This window comes from Pezoporus wallicus, unplaced genomic scaffold, assembly GCF_028554395.1.
Source record: "Pezoporus wallicus isolate ANWC-B61680 ecotype Strahan unplaced genomic scaffold, APGP_CSIRO_Pwel_v1 contig_5863, whole genome shotgun sequence".
Taxonomy (NCBI): Eukaryota; Metazoa; Chordata; class Aves; order Psittaciformes; family Psittacidae; genus Pezoporus; species Pezoporus wallicus.
In genome coordinates, this window is record NW_026635152.1 from 130070 (window position 1) to 148272 (window position 18203).

General features: G+C 56.4%; 2 protein-coding genes across 6 annotated transcripts in view; both read left to right on the plus strand.

Annotated features, from left to right (window-relative positions):
- The window catches only part of LOC130596279 (TBC1 domain family member 22B), a gene marked incomplete at its 5' end in the record, with an annotated part of 143721 nt that overhangs the window by 85976 nt on the left and 39542 nt on the right, over positions 1–18203 (plus strand). The window lies entirely within an intron of this gene.
- The window catches only part of KIF21B (kinesin family member 21B), a 39959-nt gene that overhangs the window by 6557 nt on the left and 15199 nt on the right, over positions 1–18203 (plus strand). For 4 of the 5 annotated variants that reach the window (XR_008971512.1, XR_008971513.1, XM_057403899.1 and 1 more), the window contains exons 2-16: positions 7451–7673; positions 8033–8215; positions 11360–11509; positions 11692–11826; positions 12177–12344; positions 12833–12948; positions 13984–14179; positions 14560–14749; positions 14860–14923; positions 15378–15602; positions 15888–15969; positions 16465–16582; positions 16874–17065; positions 17686–17885; positions 18029–18136. Coding sequence is in view for 2 of the 5 variants with exons in the window: in XM_057403899.1 (XP_057259882.1) it covers positions 7451–7673; positions 8033–8215; positions 11360–11509; positions 11692–11826; positions 12177–12344; positions 12833–12948; positions 13984–14179; positions 14560–14749; positions 14860–14923; positions 15378–15602; positions 15888–15969; positions 16465–16582; positions 16874–17065; positions 17686–17885; positions 18029–18136 (2350 nt within the window). In the remaining 3 variants the exon portion in view is untranslated. The remainder of the gene's footprint in view (positions 1–7450; positions 7674–8032; positions 8216–11359; positions 11510–11691; positions 11827–12176; positions 12345–12832; positions 12949–13983; positions 14180–14559; positions 14750–14859; positions 14924–15377; positions 15603–15887; positions 15970–16464; positions 16583–16873; positions 17066–17685; positions 17886–18028; positions 18137–18203) is intronic. The other variant, XR_008971515.1, reaches the window with a different exon arrangement.

The following is an 18203-nucleotide window of genomic DNA, read 5'->3' on the forward strand; positions in this document are numbered from 1 at the left end:
CCATGGGCTCTAAGGTTGCAGCATCTTCTGCCAAGATCACGTTGTCCTCCCAGCGGCAATTGGAGTGCACTGGGGTGCCTGGTTTTGGAAGCTGGGAAAGCCTTATCTCCAGCATGGGTGCACCAGTACTGGGGTGGACCTGGGACATATGGACCTCACAGGGGTATTTAGGAAGGGGAGAGACCCTGTGGGTGTGATTCACTGGCTTGGGAGGCAGTGGGAGCTTCAGTACTGGGGTGCAGAACTGAGAGGGGGAGTATGACTCGTGGCTTCTTTGTGCCCCTGCAAGGTACTGATGGCCAGTATCTCCTGCTGAATGATGGTTTCCTGTAGCTGCTGGTACTGCTGCTGAGCTGGTGGTTTTGTGTCTGTTTTCATCTGCTGGGGTGTGCATTGAGTTGCAGATGCTGCCATACATGTGTTTCCTTCCACCACCCACCTTGCCTGTGGTTTGGGGCTCTGTACCCCCTTGTTGGTGACTGTCCTTGCTCTGTGATTTTCAAGCATCTTCATGGCATTTCCCAGCCTCTTCTCTTGGGCAGGTCCAGCATGGAGCTGGTGGCATCACCAGTCATTTATGGAGGGGTAGGAGCTGTCCAGGAAGATCCCAAACTAAGTCCATCCACTCATGTGCCCCTCTAGACAGGGTAAAGCATGATTCCATGCTTCCCCCAGGCCCTGCCGGTATCTATCTGCTGCTTTGGGCTGGGTGTCCCCAGGTGCTCATCCCGGTGCTGGTGGCATGTCCCCTGTCCCTGACCTGTGGTCATTCTCGGTGCAGACCAGATGGTGCTCCTCGATGCCAGTGTGCTCCTGCCAGAACTAATGAGCAACACATGGTGGCTGCCATGCCCTGACTTAAAGGTTTCCCTAAGCCTAGGAAAGCTGGAGCTGGAGAATTAGGGGTGGGGGGAGGGGATTTGCCTGCAAGGAAGCAGGTTGGGCAGCCAGGAGCTGGACACATTCAGCACATCTATGCAGAGGATCCATGTTGGGGTCATACAGGTTGGATCTAAGGCAGAAGCTCTTCCCTGTGAGGGTGCTGAGGCGCTGGCACAGGGTGCCCAGAGAAGCTGTGGCTGCCCCATCCCTGGCAGTGTTCAAGGCCAGGTTGGACACAGGGGCTTGGAGCAAGCTGCTCTAGTGGAAGGGGTCCCTGCCCGGGGCAGGGGTTGGAGCTGGAGGAGCTTTAAGGTCCCTTCCAACACAAACCAGCCTGGGATGGGGTGTACATCCCAGCTCTGTGAGTACCTGCCTATCTCTGGACTGCCAAGGAGCTCCATCTTGCCCCTTGTGCTGGTCAGGCAGTGCTGGCCATAGCACCCTCTGCTCCGGTGGGTTTTGGCTGAAGCCCAGGCAGTGATCCCATGGCATGTGTGGGTCCACAGGCAGGCTGAGCCTGGTGCCTTCCGGTGTTGTGCTCATTCCTGCTTGGATGTGGTTTGCTATATCTTAATCGGAGCATTTACTGACCAGACCTGGCAGTCCCCAGGGAGCCTTATTCAATTTTCCCTGATTGCTGAGCCGCTTCCCTGCTGTGGTAATTAAATGCTTAACTTTGGCTTGACTCCGGGACAAAGCAACCTGTATGCAAACAGGCACCAGCTCCCTCTCCTGGGACCCCATGCTTGGGCAGGGAATGGGACTGCAGGCATCTCTTCTTGAGCAAGGGGGCTGATCCCACCCACAATCAAGCCACACTGAGCTTGTCTGCTGGTGAGGACAGACTACCCCAGGCTTGCTGTGCTGGCCTGGATACATGGGGAAAACCTGGAGCACTTGGCTCTGATCTTCCCGATGATGCTGGCAGCACACACAGAGCTGCTTGGCCAGGTTGAGTGCCCCACACACCACTGCACTGCACTGCGTGTGCCACACACTGGCTTGCCTGTTGGGTCTGCAGTGCCTGGGTTGTCCTTGAGCAATAGCATGTCTTAGTGGAGCACATGATGATGTTAGAGCTGCTCTCCTCCTGGCTGCCCTGCGCTATTGGGCAGCAGCAAAGCCTGGACTACCAGTTTGGGCATAGGAGAGCAAAGCATGGGGGGAGCAGAGAGCGCAGTGAGGCTGGCAGAGGGGCTCCATGTGAGCCTGGGGCGCCTTGTGGATGCTCCTGCAGCTCTTATGCTGGGCAGGTTGGGTGACACAGGGAGTGGGGATGGGGCAATAGGGGGAGCAGGGATGGGAGCAGGGTGAATGCAGGTAATGTGGCTCAAACACGGGTGATATAGGGATGGGAGCAGAGACCTCAGAGAAGCTTCCAGTACCTGAAGGGGGCTACAAGGATGCTGGAGAGCAACTCTTCATCGGTTCAGACTGAAACAGGGGAAGTTCAGGTGGGATCTAAAGCAGAAGCTCTTCCCTGTGAGGGTGCTGAGGCGCTGGCACAGGGTGCCCAGAGAAGCTGTGGCTGCCCCATCCCTGGCAGTGTTCAAGGCTGGACACAGGGGCTTGGAGCAACTGGCTCTAGTGGAAGCTGTCCCTGCCTGTGGTTGATCTTAAGGTCTTTTCCCACCCAAACCATTCCATGATTCTATGAATGCAAAGTCATGTGGGGAAGAGAAATGGGGTGAACGTGGGTAATGCAGGAACAGGAGCAGGGTGACTGCAGGGACTGGGAATGGCAGCAGAATGAATGCGGGCAATGTGGGGAGCATGGCAAGGTACTGCCTAGGCTTGCCCAGCGCTACTGTCCTGGCAGGCACATTCCCAGCAGCCAGGCATGGCTGATGGGCTCTGCCAGCTCCGACCTCTGACAGCCTGGCCCAGGAGAGGTCCCTGCAGCTGGGCAGTGTCCCAGCCCCTCACCAAGCCCCTCACCTTGCCTCTCGGGAGACAGGGTAGATGAGAGCAAGTGGCTTCCACCCTCTGGGATCTGGCACAGAAAGGAAAAACACCATAGAGCTTTCCTGCTTGCCTATCCCTGGCTCTCTGGCTTGGCTCCATGGGAATCTAGCCCTGCCTGGCTAGTTTTCCATGGCTCTGGTCTCGGGAGGGGAGATGAATGGCTCCTTGCGGAACACAGGCAGACACCTTCCCTCCCACAGTGGTCTTGGAGGGATGGGATCCTGCCCTGTCCCAGCTGTGGCTGTGTCTCAGCAGGCTGATACAGCCTCAGGAGAGGCTGGCTGTGAATGCAGGCAGGTTGCTGGGGTGGTGGTGATAGTGTGACTGGCACCATGGCAGAAGGGCTATGGGAGTGTGCTGCCACAGCACTGGCAACGTGCTGGAGGGCAAAGGATGCCCTGGAGCCCCCTAGGGTTGCCATAGCAGTGGGCTGGGAGGGGGGAAACTGAATCAGTCAAGGGGACAGGACATGAACCCAGCAGCCCACATCAGCTGAACTGTGCCATCCTGCGCAAGGAAAGTCTCCCATAACTGCACAGGGAGGGCTGGGTGGTGTCTTGGTGGATGCAGCCTTCACAAGGGGATACTGGCTGTGCCCAGCATGCTGAACTTCACCCCCTCCATTGCTTGCGGGGCTTAAGATGCTGGAATGCGCAGGTCTCTCCCTGAGCTGACGCTGTGAGGGCTGCCTGTGGGAGCTGGCTGCCCCGCGGTGCCCATCCAGCGCTTGGCTCCCGGCCTTGCTTGGCTTCTCCCTCTTCCCTGGCCAAACGCTGGCATAAGGCAGCAGCGCTGAACAACTCAGCCTTTGTGCTCGCCCGTGTGCCCACAGCAGCTCCCTGCCCCTTAGGGTGCAGGATCCGCTCTCCCCTTCCTCCCAGATGCTCTGGCGCCCTGGCAGCCCCACCATGGAGACGCTGCTTTCACAGCCTGCCAGGGACAGGAAGGAGCAATGGAGAGGCTCCAGTTGAGGCTCCCTTTGTGTCCCCATGCAGTTGTGGGCTCTCCCTGGCACACACATTGCTGCTCATGCTGCTGGGTTTGGATGCTGATGCAGGAGCAGGCTCCTGCTGTGCCACCCGGCATCACTCAGTGAGAGCTGTCAGTTTGGGAAGGAGCAGTGTCCACCCCTACCTGTACCTTTGTCTCTCTCTGTGTGTCCTTCTGCCACCCAGTCCTTTCTATCTGTGTGGGAAGCAGCCACATTTGCTTGCCTGGAGCACTCCGACCAGGGCTATGCTGCTCTGTCCTGGGTATCGGTCCCTTGTCACTGTCCCTTCACGGTGACGGTGAGCTGAGCATGCAGGGGGTGGAGGTGGTGGCCAGGCTCATGGTGCCTCTGTGGTCTTGCCAGCTCTCACCTCCCTGGGTGTGTTGTCTGTTCTGATGCTGGTTTATCAGCACAGGCAGGAGGGAGATGGGACTGGCACTGCTCATCTTGCTGGCCCAAGGACAACCTGTGTCCTTCCCATTGTGCCACCCTGGGGATGGCCAGGCACAGGCTGCCTGTGTCATGGGTTCCAGGGGATCAGCCACACTCTCTATGGGTGTCTCAGCCCTTTAGGACTCAGATGGTGACTTTATGACTTCTAAAGTTGCTGATCTTTGTAGCAGAGGAGAGAAACTGAGGCAGAGAATGGCAGGCACTGCCAGGTCCCCCAGTGTCACCTGGTGGGATTGAGGACAGGGCCACCAAGACAGCCCTTGCTGGCTCTGCAGATGTTTATATCACGTTTGGCCGGAAAGCTGCCCAGTGGAAAAGAACTTGAGGGTATTGGTTGATAACTGCTTGAATAGGAGCAGCTTGTGCCCAGGCAGCCAGGAAGCCCCCAGCATCCTGGCCTGTACCAGCACCAGTGCGGCAGCAGGGCCAGGGCAGGGATTGTGCCCTGTGCTGGGCACTGGTGAGGCCGCACCTCGGATCCTGTGTTCAGCTCTGGGCCCCTCACTACAAGAGAGACATTGAGGTGCTGGAGCGGGGCCAGAGAAGGGCAGCGGAGCTGGTGCAGGGCCTGGAGCACAAGTGTGATGGGGAAGGGCTGAGGGACCCTGAGGGGTTCAGGCTGGAGAAGAGAAGGCTCAGGGGGGACCTGATGGCTGCCTACAAGTGCCTGAGAGGAGGATGGAGCCAGGAGGGGCTGGGCTCTGCTCCCAAGGAACAAGGGATGGGACAAGAGGAAACGGCCTCAAGCTGCACCAGGGCTGGTTTAGGTTGAAGATTAGGAAAGCTTAATTCTCTCAGAGAGCTGTCAAGCACTTTAACAGGCTGCCCAGAGCAGTGGTGGAGTCACCGTTCCTTAACGTATTTAAAAGACATGTAGATGTGGTGCTCAGTGACGTGGGTTAGTGGTGGCTTTGGCAGTGCTGGGTTAAAAGTTGGACTTGATGATCTTAAAAGTATTTTCCAACCTAAACAATTCTATAATTCTATGTTTGTAGGAGGTATCCTAGTGCCTGAGCATGGCTTGATCTGTATGTGAACACCTACCTGGCCCAACGAGGGTCTCATGTGTCCAGCATGGTGATGTTTCTCCTGGGAGGGGAGGGTTTGAGAGAGCTGGGACAGCTGGGTGCCAGGGAGCAGGAGGAGCTGCACTGGCCTAGAGAAACCCTCAGCAACATGTCTTGGTGGTCACATACATCTCCTGTGATGCTGCAGGGGATCTCTGCACCATTTCACATGAGGCTGGGGCCACTGGCACTCATCTCTGCCCTCCTGCTCTGCTTGTCCTGCTCTTGTAGTGGGGATCCATAGTATTCCCACACTGGCTGACAGCAGCTTCCAAGGACATCCATCAGTGATGCTCAGCTAATTCCCTGGAGAGCAGGACTCTCTGGGGAGGTTCCCATGTCTCTGGTCCCCCTGGGGAGATGGGATGCATGTTGAGGGCTGGTACATGGCTCCCTGCAGGTCCCCTGGCAGGTGATGGGGTCCCTCAAGTGCTTGGAGCTGGCTGGGCAGTGATGTTTAGGGAATGGGAGAGCCATAGATGTTGGCATGTGGACAGCATTGGCTCCTGGCCTCAAGGACAGCCCAGCATGGCCAGTCTCTAGCCCATGCTCGATGGAAATCCATGTGTGTACGCCCCTGCAGCGCTGCTGCTCACCCTCTCTTCCAAACCCACATTTAACCACCGGGGAGGGGATGAAAACGTTTTGCTGAAAACCCTGTTCTCCTTTTTTCTTCAGAAGAACTTTCCCAAATTACCGTGGTTCCAGTTTGTTCTTCTGCCCATTCCCCGAGGACACTGTTGCTGAGCATGGCTGGGGTGAGGGAGAAGGGGAAGCTCCTAAAGTTGTTCAAAAATTAATTAAAGCTGGGGTTTAATGTTCCTGGAGGAGGGTGGGACCCTGGGAAGGCGACAGGAGCGAGTCTGGGGCTGTGCACATCAGAAGCTGCTTTCTATTGTGGCTGCTGAGCTAAATTTACCCACAGACACCCAGAGCTGTTCCCACACGCTGGAGAGCCGGGTGCTCGTGCTGCCTCCTGCCCCACAGGGACACCCTGGCCTCCAAACTCGGTGGGGGTTCATAGACTCATTTGTCTCTTCTGAGCTCTGCTTGCCACTGGCCAGGCTGACAAGGAGGCTCTTGAGGAGCCCCAATCCACTAAGCGTCTGCTGCGGTCGCTGGCAGGGATGCGGTGCTGCCAGGGATGTGGCTTCCAAGGAATTAATAGCTGTGTCTCTGAAGCACCCAGGGAGGGGAGATGTGCAGTCATTAGCTCTAATGAGAGCTGTTTGCTGTGGTGCTTGCCTCTGTGCTCCCTCATTCTCCATGAGTCCCCTGGGATCAGCCAGCTTCCCACAGCTGGCACATGCACCCAAACCCAGAGCTGCTGCAGGCTGTGCCTGTGCTGGAGTGCGAGTGTGTGTCTGGCTGCTCTGTACTGTTGGGAAGGGGTTCAGTGTGATGGGTGGGAATGCAGTAGGTCAGTTGTGCATGCCACCAGCAGCAGGAGCTGAGCACAGCCTCACCTGTCCCCTTCCCATCCACCAAGCCCATGGCTGGGGACAGCTGCTGGGCTGGGCGGTGGTTGGGTTGGGGCGGTTGTTTTGGCTCTGGGACTGTCTTGGCATGGTTTTGCACTTTGCATTTCAAGCCTTTGGAAGTGCAGTTTGATCTTGTTGCCTCTGAAATGGGTGCTGCTTCTGTGTTTCGATGGGTGTCTACGAACAGCCAGCGCTTGCTGCCTTGACAGGGGCATTGCAGTGCATGAGCCAGCATGGCCATGGCCCTGTATGCCCCTGTATAGGCTATGTTCGGCTATTGAGGCAAGGGTAGTTTAAGTGTGGGCTGCAGGTGATTACCTGCCTGTGCTGTGGTCCCCAGTCCTGCCTGTCACCTCCTCGGCCGCAGAGGTGGATGGTGGCATCACTGGAATGCACCAGCCTCTTTTCTTGGCCACAAACAGATCAAGGTTCTCGCTGGGTGCAGGAGCGGAAGCATTCAGTGCTCTCTGCTCCACACTGCAGGCAAAGGTGCTCTCGGTCCCCCACATGCAGCAGCCACAGTTCCAGTGTGGGACATTGCTCACATCCTCAGGACCAGGCTCATGTGAGTGAGCCCTGAGGCTGCCCTCAGCCCCCTTCCCTTCTTGCAGGATCCGTCCCCAACTGTCCAAAGAGAAAATAGAGGGATGTCACATCTGCACCTCAGTGACACCCGGAGAGCCCCAGGTGCTATTGGGGAAGGACAAGGCCTTCACCTATGACTTTGTCTTTGACCTGGACACGTGGCAGGAGCAGATCTATACAACGTGTGTTGGCAAGCTCATTGAAGGCTGCTTTGAGGGCTACAATGCCACCGTGCTGGCGTATGGACAGGTACGTGCTCTGCCTGCTCCTTGGGTTCTGGCATGGGCATTGGGCTCCTCTGCAGCACTGGGTGCTGGGGCTGCTGAGATGGCATCTGCAGAGGTTACAGATGGTGGGGAGTGGAGGGGACAGAGTTTTCCCTGGGCTGGGCAAGAGAGGGGGCTGGGAGTGGCCTTGGATCGGAGGAAAGGAAGGCAGGGCTGGGGGGCTGGGGTGGGGGTGTGGGAGCTGGTGTGAGAGTGGGGATCAGAGGAGCTTAGCAGAGACGTTTGGGGTGCTTGGGGTGGTGATGGGGAGGTGAAAGGTGCCTTGGGCAGAGCTTAGACTGGGAGAGCCCAGCCAGCTGCCCCTTCATTGCCTTTTTGCAGACTGGTGCTGGGAAGACATACACCATGGGCACTGGCTTTGACGTGAACATCTCTGAGGAAGAGCAGGGCATCATCCCACGGGCCATCAGCCACCTCTTCAGCGGCATTGAGGAGCGCAAGCGCACAGCGCAGAGTCAGGGCAGGGCGGCTCCGGAGTTCAAAGTCAGTGCCCAGTTCCTGGAGGTGGGTGACAGCACGTCTGGGTGACACTGTCACCCTCTCCTTTGCTCAGCATTCATGTCCTGGCTGCTCCATGGCTGAGCTGCATCCTACAGCAGGTGTGCTGCCAGGAGTGTAGCCGGAGCAGAGGAGACTCAAAGGAGCTGAATGTTGGTGACCTCTTGATGGCCACAAACTGGGGTGGCATTTTCTTGGCTGAAGGGATACCCTTCCCATGGTCCCTTGGTCTCTTGGACATTCAGGGGGCTCTAGGCTTGCTTACTCCTGTTTGAGATTGAGGATAGTGGCATATCTGTTTCCCTGGGTCTGTACCAGCATTCCCAGTGAAACAAGTGGAAGAAGTGCCATTCTTGTGGGGACTGGAGGAAGGGATGCATTATTTCCCATGTCCTTTGCTGCATCTTTGACCTTGAGAATGCTTCATTGCATCCTTTCCTGCCTCTGCCTTGGCCTCTTGATTTCAAAAGCCTCTTCTATTAACTACTTATTTTCCTGGAGAAGTTTGTCCCCGAAAGCCTCTGGACCTTGTGTGGCTGCAGCAGTCTCCCTGTGGACTGGTTGTGGTGTAAAAGTGCAAAGAAGCTCAAGAAGGGAACTGGTTTAAGGCCCTGGTGAGGAAACATTGGGTGGTATTGAGCAAAGCTGGGCTCCTAAACAAACTTCATCTGGTTGTTCTCCTGATGTGGGGTAGAGCCCAGAGGAAACAGGCAGGCAGAGAAGAGGCCCTGTGCTGGGATTTTGCCTCCATGTGGCTTTGGCGTCCATCACATCTGGGTTCCTCCAGATGTCCATGGCCTGGAGAGCGTAAGTGATGCCCAAAGTCACCTCCTAGTCTCAGGGGCTTATCTCCTCACTGAAGAAATCCTTTCCAACCAGCTTTCCATCTGCCGAACCCTTGCTCACTCCCATGGTGCTGTGTGTCTTGCCACATCCTTCCCTCCCCACCACTCAGCCTGTCCAAGTTCCTGGCTGCCTTCCCACATATTCTCATGGGCCTCCACTCTGGGGAACCTGAGGGCTGGGATGGAAATAGGTACAATTTCCTGCCTGTACTGAAGTCCTTCTGGGAGATGAACCTTGGTTGGGCTTTATCCCTGCTGCAGAGTGCCCTAACCCTGTTGGAGTCATGGCATGGTCCTGCCTTCCTGAGCTGTAGAACCAAATACTGGCCTTAAGCCCAACGTGTGTCCCCTTACCCTATGTAACACACTTTCCTTTACCTCTCAGTGTCCTGTATCTGCTGTCTAGAAGATTCTTTGCTGTCCAGCTATAGTTTCTCTTGACTCAATTTCTCCCTCTAGTTTGGGATGCCCCAACAGTGCCCCAGGATGCTGGGTGATCTGTTAGCTGGGGTTTGGACACGTGAAAGATGAATACTGGAAATGGGATGTCTGTGCTGCCTCTGTTCCAGGCCATCCTCGGAAGCATTTCTTCAAACCAAGAGGTCCAGCACAACCCCAGTGACCCCTGGGAGTGAAAAAGCAGTGGCCCTGCTTGGGGTCACAGCAGCTGCCGTGGGTATTTCCTGTAGCCTTTCTCACTCTTCACCACCTCTGACCTCTGGTGCTTTGGGTTCTCAAAATAGCCTCAGAGATATTTGTTCTGTGACTGCAGTGGAGGATGGGAACGGCTTCCTCTGCTGTGCTTCAAAGCTGCTCATGGTTACACTCCCCAGGCCAGCAGTGCCCAGGGGGACGTTGTCCGCCCCTGTTACATGTGGGGACAGTAGAAACCTGATGGCCCAGTGGCAAAGACCATTGAAGCCTGCTGAAAGCCTTGCCTTCTGGTCCGCTCTGCAGCATGGACATCAAACCAGGCAACTCAGGGAGGGTTTTGAAGTGATAATGGCTCTCCTGTGCCTGCGTGGGCACGTGGCTGCATCAGGTGCTGGTTACCAGCTATGTTGTGCTGGCAGTGGAACAGGATTTGGCCCCGCTGATCCCTGTCCTGTGACTCTCCTCCCAGGAGCAGGCTGTGAGAGCAGGGTTTGAACCCTCAGAGAGCCTGTTTGCCCCTGGGGCAGCCAGGGACAGATTAGCCTGATCCGCTGAGGTGGCCAGGACCCTTGCGGTCCTTGTGCGACCCTGTTCTCCACACAGGGGCATAAGTGTGAGAGGGTGACGTGTGGCATTGAGTGGTGGTGGCAGGAGGACAGAAAAGCAGGGGTGTCCCTCTGCCCCAGCATGAGACAGGATGCTGCAGGGTCAAGATACAAATGGGGACATCTGTCAGCTCTGGGTCCTCAGGGTTTCTCTGCTCGTCCAGCCCTTCCTGTAGCTCTTGGTTTCCTTTCCACCCAAGGTTACCTTAGGGAAGCATGGTGGGAGAGGGGCTCTGCTGGCTTGTGTGGCTGGGAGCTCCTCAAGTGAGCAGGGAAGGCTGGGAGGACGCAGAGCTCCTGGGTGTCCACATGTGTGGGGACATGGTTTCTGGTGTGGGACAGGGACATGACAGGGTTGGGGAGCTCAAACCAACCCAGACTGCAGCTCAGAGCTTTGGAGGCAAACATGGCACATGTATGTACACCTGCGTGTGCACACATGCCACTTCGTCTGGGCATCCTAACCTGGCTGAATACGTATACAGGAAGGTTAGAGCTTGCCTGAGCATCTTCTCCTGTCTGCAGACACATCCCGTGTGTCCTTTCCTACATCTGCACACACATCAGCTCTCCTGGTCAGCCTCGCCTAAGCACATACACGTGTATGTATTTGAATGCAAGAGAGGGACTCTTCGTTAGGGACTGTAGTGACAGGACAAGGGGTGATGGGTTCAAACTGAAACAGGGCAAGTTCAGGTTGGATCTAAGGCAGAAGCTCTTCCCTGTGAGGGTGCTGAGGCGCTGGCACAGGGTGCCCAGAGAAGCTGTGGCTGCCCCATCCCTGGCAGTGTTCAAGGCCAGGTTGGACACAGGGGCTTGGAGCAAGCTGCTCTATGGAAGGGGTCCCTGCCCGTGGCAGGGGTTGGAGCTGGAGGAGCTTTAAGGTCCCTTCCAAACCATTCTGTGATTCTGTGTGTGAACACATGCGCACCCTTAGTGTGCAGCCTGTCCTCCTGGCTCTCAGCTCCTGTCAGTCCTGCTGTGCTGTGCTTTAGCAGCCTCCTGCTTACTACTATTCACTCTGCACCCACTTCTACCCCACTCAGCTCTACAATGAAGAGATCCTGGACCTGTTTGACAGTGCCCGTGAGCCTGATGTACGCCATCGCAAATCAAACATCAAAATCCATGAGGATGCCAGTGGAAGCATTTACACTACAGGGGTTACATCACGCCTCATCAACTCACAGGATGAGGTGGGTGTGGGATAGGGCAGATATGGGTGCTCACTGACCAGGGATGTGGGGTGATCTCACCCAGGAGGGAACAGAGCAGCCCTGGAGTGAGGCAGAGGCAGGTCGGTATGCTCACTGGGCTGTCCTGACTCCCTAAAGGATACTTTTAAGGTTTCCTTCTTCCCTGCTCCATGTTGTTGTAGTTGATCCAGTGCCTAAAGCAGGGAGCTCTTTCCCGCACCACGGCCAGCACCCAGATGAATGTGCAGAGCTCCCGGTCCCACGCCATCTTCACCATTCACCTCTGCCAGATGAGAGTGTGCGCCCGCCCGGAGCTGGTGAGATGGGCTCCTGCCTCACGGCTGGGCTCTTCCTGCATCTAATACCAGGGCGATATGTGTGAGGTCCTTTGGAAAGGGGAGAGGGTTTGAAGTCTTGCAAAGAGAGGCAGGGGTTTGTCTTTTTCTTTCCAGTCATAGCCTGTGTTAGCATTTAATGGGAGCTGAGGCCTGCAGTCCCCTCCAGAGCAGGCACGGTCTGGCCCAAGGGGTGGCCCAGAGCAAGCTGCTGTTGGCATCCTCTCCCCCATCCTTGAGGGACTAGGTGTGGAGGGCGAATGCTGTGGCTTTTGCTGACACCTGAATGCAGCCAAGAATCCAGGGTGATGACCCTCTCCATGTGGCTGCAGGTGAATAGGGAGGTGACCAGCCTCCTGGATGGATCCCAGCCCACCACAGAGTATGAGACCCTCACTGCCAAGTTTCACTTTGTGGACCTGGCTGGCTCAGAGAGGCTGAAGCGAACAGGTGCTACCGGTGAGAGGGCCAAGGAAGGCATCTCCATCAACTGTGGACTGGTACGACTCTGGGCACAGCACGCAAGGGGAGGGGAAGCCTGTGACACCTTTGGGTCCTGCTTGGGGCTGCTCTGGGCTTTTGGGGTTGCTGTTGTCTCTACCGGGGTTTATGCTACCTGATTGTGTAGGCATGAAAATGCACAATCCAAAATGCCAGTGGTGAGGGCGCAGCTAGGGCAGGACTATGGGGAGGGGTACAGCTGGGTACAAGGGTTTAAGTCCCCAAAAGGTTGAGGTCTCCTAATTTATGCTAGAAAAACCCTCCAGGGGTCAATGCTGCTCCTCAGGGAATGCAGGAGAGAGGCACAGCCATGGGAAAGGGGGTGAATGCTGAGACTGGCAAGGGAAGCCCCATTCCTCCACCTCTCGCATGCCAAACCTCTGCCACAGCACATGTCCCAGCCCTGATGTGCTGGCTACACACATCAGAAGCAGCAGTGTTCTTAGCAGGGGTGGAATTTGGGAGGGTCTTTCCTTTGTTTTGGTAGCTGGCCCTGGGGAATGTCATTAGTGCCCTCGGAGACCAGAGCAAGAAGGTTGTGCACGTGCCCTACCGTGACTCCAAGCTCACCCGCCTGCTGCAGGATTCCCTTGGGGGCAACAGGTAAGGGGGTCCCAGGCTGGGGCTGAGCCCTGGGAGAAGGCTGAGGGTCTATGGAGCCATGTAGGAGCTATTTCAGGATTCAAATCATGGAATCATAGAATGGTTTGGGTTGGAAAGGACCTTAAGATCATTCGCTTCCAACCCCCTGCCATGGGCAGGGATGCCTCACACTAGACCGTGCTGCCCAAGGTTCTGTCCAGCCTGGCCTTGAACACTGCCAGGGACAGAGCATTCACAACTTCTCTCAGCAACCTGTGCCAGTGCCTCAGCACCCTCACAGGAGAGAACTTCTCTCTGTGCTTCAGATCCAACCTGAACTTCCCCTGTTTCAGTCTGAACCCATCACCCCTTGTCCTATCACTGCAGTCCCTGATGAAGAGACCCTGTCCAGCATCCTTGTAGCCTCCTTCAGACACTGGAAGCTGCTCTGAGGTCTCCACACAGCTTCTCCAGGCTGAACACCCCCAACTTTCTCAGCCTGTCTCTGTGGAGGTTCTCCAGCCCCTGATCATCCTTGGGACCTCCTCTGGGCCTCATGTGTTGCCTGGTAGGGAGGAGATGCCTCCTGGCAGGCAGTGTATGACTTTGCAGATATAAAGACCTTGGTTCCTCATGAGTCCCTGGTGCAATTAGCCAGCTTTGGCAGAATTAGCTGGTGCAAAGCACTTCATATCCCTTGTGATCCAGGACTTGGCATGTGGTGTTGCCCAGCATGGGGTGGACTGAATTCCCTGTCTGTTTTGGGTGTACTACTATGGCTCTACTTCTCCGAAGAGCCCATTATTCCCCAGCAATCCTAGTGTGTCTTAGCTGGCTAGTGGAGGTTGGCTTTGTTCAGTGCTGTGTGATGTGTTGTTTGTGGGGTTCTGGGTCTGGGAGGCACTGAATCCAGGTTATACCTTGGGTATAAAACACAGAAGGGCCTAGGATGGGTGTCCAGGGGCGTGTGGGCTGTGCTGGGTTCCAGGTTTCAAGGTACGAGTTGGTTCAGGGTAGGTGCAGCTGTCCTTTCACCCTGATCTTTACCTCCCCAAGCCAAACCATCATGATCGCATGTGTGAGCCCCTCTGACCGGGACTTCATGGAGACCCTGAACACGCTCAAGTACGCCAACCGGGCCCGCAACATCAAGAACAAGGTGGTGGTGAACCAGGACAAGACAAGTCAGCAGATCAGTGCCCTGAGGGCCGAGATCGCCCGCCTGCAGATGGAGCTGATGGAGTACAAGGCAGTGAGTGAGCCTGCAGAGATGGGATGGAGGCAGGAGAAGGAAGCTATTCTTCATGTTTCATTGTGGCAGGTTTAGCAGGAGAGACCCTCCTGCCAACCATGCTCTGCCCCTAGTGATAAGAGTAACTGCTGTGAGAGGTCAGAAGGTTTAAGAAGTGGGGGCTCAGCTCCTGCCTGGCCACAGCAGAACCTTGGGCAAGTCACTTGGGGATGCAAAGGCAGGGAGAAGCCTTGAAGCATTTCTCACCTTCTGCCTCTTCCTGGCCCTTGGATTTGTCCCTGCCCCTGCTTTGGTGGCTGGGGCGGCCCTCAGGGATGCAGTGGTGGGCCCCACACCCCAGCTCACCCTGCACTCAGGACTGTCTCCTCCTGTCCCCACAGGGTAAGCGGGTCATTGGGGAGGATGGCTCAGAAGGCTACAGCGACCTGTTCCGTGAGAACGCCATGCTGCAGAAGGAGAACAGCACCCTGCGCATGCGGGTAAAGGCCATGCAAGAGGCCATTGATGCCATCAACAGCAGGGTCACCCACCTCATGAGCCAGGAGGCCAACCTCATGCTGGCTAGGGCAGGTGAGGCTGGGCTAAGTGTGAGGTGTGGTGGGTCAGGCACTGTAGCTGGGATGGGTGCACAGGTACAGCCTGTGTCTTGCCTTGATCCACCTGCACCTCTGCTCCTCCAGGAGATGGTAATGAAGCTATTGGCACCCTCATCCAGAACTACATACGGGAGATTGAAGAGCTGAGGTGAGCTGGGCATGGGTGCTGTGGGTCCCCAGGGTCCCTGGGCTCTGCAGGAGCTGTGGTGGGGTCTGAGCCCTGATGTGGCTCAGAGCTGCATGCCTGCAGCATCACTAGGGTGAGTGAAAAGCCTTGCTGAACTAGCAACTGACTACACTGCTGCTACACTGGGGCTGTAGGAGTCCCAGGCACTGCTTTGGCTGTTGTCATCCTTTGTTTGGCCATTGATAGAGGGGGAGATCCTGCTATAGAAATGCCTGGTGTTTCCCAGGAACCACTGGCCCCCTAAAGCTGAGTCCATCCCAGTCTCTTGTTTGATCCTGGGCCTTGCAGCATTCTGACCCAATATAAATGGGAATGACTGTCCCTGGCTCACCCTATCCTACAAGTAGGCAAGATCCAATCCTCTGGAGACAGCGGGATGTCTCTTCTTTGACTACATGCTGTCTTCATTCCCTAGGACAAAGCTCCTGGAGAGTGAGTCCATGAATGAGTCCCTGCGTCGCAGCCTCTCACGCGTCTCTGCTCGGGCTCCTTATTCCATGGGCGCGTCCCCAGGCTCCAGCCTGACTGGGCTGTGTAGCCCTGCTGCACCGGTGGACACGGAGGCCTCCGATGTCCTTCGGCGGGCCAAGCAGGACCTGGAGCGCCTCAAGAAGAAAGAAAGGAGGCAGCGGAGGAAGAGGTGAAGGCATCTGCTGTGGGGTGTTGGGAAGGGGGATGTCCATGTCAGTCCAGCAGTATCGAGTCAGGGATACTGCTGCCCTCATCTGTGTGGAAGCCAGAGCACTGAGACAGAGCCCAGGTTCCCCTCTCAGCACTGCCTTGATCTCCTTGTCACCCTCCATGCTATCCTGGAGGCTGTTTTGCCCAAAAGGTCCAAAACCAGGAGAAAAGGGGGGCCCCAGCAGGACCTGTCACCAGGCTCCCTGACACTGGCCTTCACCAGCACCCCTCTGCTTTCCTCCAGCCCAGAGAAGGAAGCATTTAAGAAGAGGCAGAAACTGCAGCAGGACAATGAGGAGGAGACTGATGAGAACGAGGTGGAAGAGGTGAGTGTGCTTCATGCTCATAGTGAGGGGACATTTGGTTGAGGAGCATTGTCATTGCCCCATGTGGAAGAGAGACCAAGCTCAGCCTCATCCTGCAAGCAGGCTAGAGGGGTTGTGGAGATGAGGACTCAGTGCTGGAGCAGGGGGGAACTGTTTGCCAGCCCTGCTGTGGAGCAAGAAGTTCTCTTCTTCTATGATTCTATGATCTTGTGGGGCTTGGTTTCAGTATGCTTAGGCAAATTGGGGCTGGGTGATGCAGTTACTCTGCTAGGAGGAGATGGATGCAGGAATGAATGGGGCACAGGGCTGCTTCCTTCAAGTGTGGATGCTGGATGTCCAGAAATGGTGCTGCAGCCTTTGGTCATCCCATGTGGGAGGCTGAGTCCTGCTGTGTGGGCTGCAGCACATCAGTGAGGGGTGAGCTCAGGTTTGGAAGAGCTGCAGAGAGAAGGGCAAAGCTGTTCTGCAAGCTGAGGTTAAGCACTCATCCTTCAGGAGGAAGAGGAGCAGGATGAGAGTGGCTGTGAGGAGGAGGATGGACGTGAGGACGAAGACGAGGATTCGGGCAGTGAAGAGAGCCTGGTGGACTCGGACTCAGATGCAGAGGAGAAGGGTAAAGTGCAGAGCCACGCATGCAGCCCAGGGTATGGGGGTGCATTTGCTTGTGTCTCCTAGCACTGAGCTCTGGTCCTGGGAAGGGAGAGTCAGCCACCTCTCTAAGGGGCTTAGAAAGCACCAGGGTTGTTGCAAGGAGTCTCCAATACTCTTTGCGGTACTGCTGCTCCCTAGCAGTGTGGATTCCCATGAGCTCCCTCTGCCCTCTCCATGTGCTGTGGCTCACTGGGGCTATGGGAGTGATGCTGCCCCATCCCTCCCAGCCTGACTGTTCCCCTCCGGCCTGCAGCCGTGAACTTCCAGGCTGACCTGGCAGATCTGACTTGTGAGATAGAGATCAAGCAGAAGCTGATCGATGAGCTAGAGAACAGCCAGCGGCGCCTGCAGACCCTCAAGCACCAGTACGAGGAGAAGCTGATCCTGCTGCAGAACAAGATTCGGGACACGCAGCTGGAGCGGGACCGGGTCCTGCAGAACCTCAGTGAGAAATGCCTGTGAAATCCCCTCCCTGTGGTGTTGGGCCCAGTCCTTGCTCCTACCCAGCTGACTCAGAGCCAAAGCGTCCACCCCCTGCATGCAGTGCTGGCTTTGGTACAGCTTTGCTATCTCTTTGCCTCTGCTTGAGCCCGTGGGATCTCCAAGACCCTGCTGGTCTTGCCAGGGGAGGGGAACTGGTGAGCTGGAGAACTCCTGACCCCACTGGTGGTGGAGAGGTGGCTGAAAAGGATGGCAAAGCAAAGCCGCTTCTAGCCTTGAACACCACTTCATGACACGTGGGAACACTTGGGAAAGCTTGAGGGTCTGCTGAGGGACACATGAAGACCCCAAAGACCTGGTGGTGTAGCTAATCTCTAGGCTCAGCAGGGCAGGATCACCCATGTTGAGGTCTGCAGCTCCTCTCAGCCCAGTGGTTGTGCTGAAACCCACTGTCTCCAACCTGTGCTGAACCCAACCCAGCTCTTCCAGTGGATGCCCCCAGATAGAGCCCAGCCTGTGATTGGGCCAGAGCAGAGGGATGTGGAGGGAGCAGTGCCCTGTGCTTCCAGTGCAGGAGGAGCCCGGGGTGGATGGCTATCACAAGCTCTCTCCTTGTTCCTCTAGGTACTATGGAGTGCTACACAGAGGAGAAAGCCAACAAGATCAAAGCAGACTATGAGAAGCGGCTGAAGGAGATGAACCGGGACCTGCAGAAGCTCCAGGCAGCCCAGAAGGAGCATGCTCGCCTGCTCAAGAACCAGTCCCGCTACGAGCGGGAGCTGAGGAAGCTGCAGGCAGAGGTGACCGAGATGAAGAAGGCAAAGGTACCTGGTCAAGTCTCCCTGCTCACAAGCAATGTTTTCCACTCCTGTCCTGGTGGCAAGTGCAGGACATCTGTCTGGTTGGATGGATGCCTTGGGACAATCGGGTGCCTGATCCAACACATGGTACCACAATCCCATCGCAGGTGGCACTGATGAAGCAGATGCGGGAGGAGCAGCAGCGTAGACGTCTGGCAGAGACAAAGAGGAATCGGGAGATAGCACAGCTCAAGAAGGAGCAGCGGCGGCAGGAGGTGAGAGCCCATCGCCCGCAGGTGGTTGCCCAGTGTGGTGGAACCTGGCTGAACGGCTCCCGAGAGC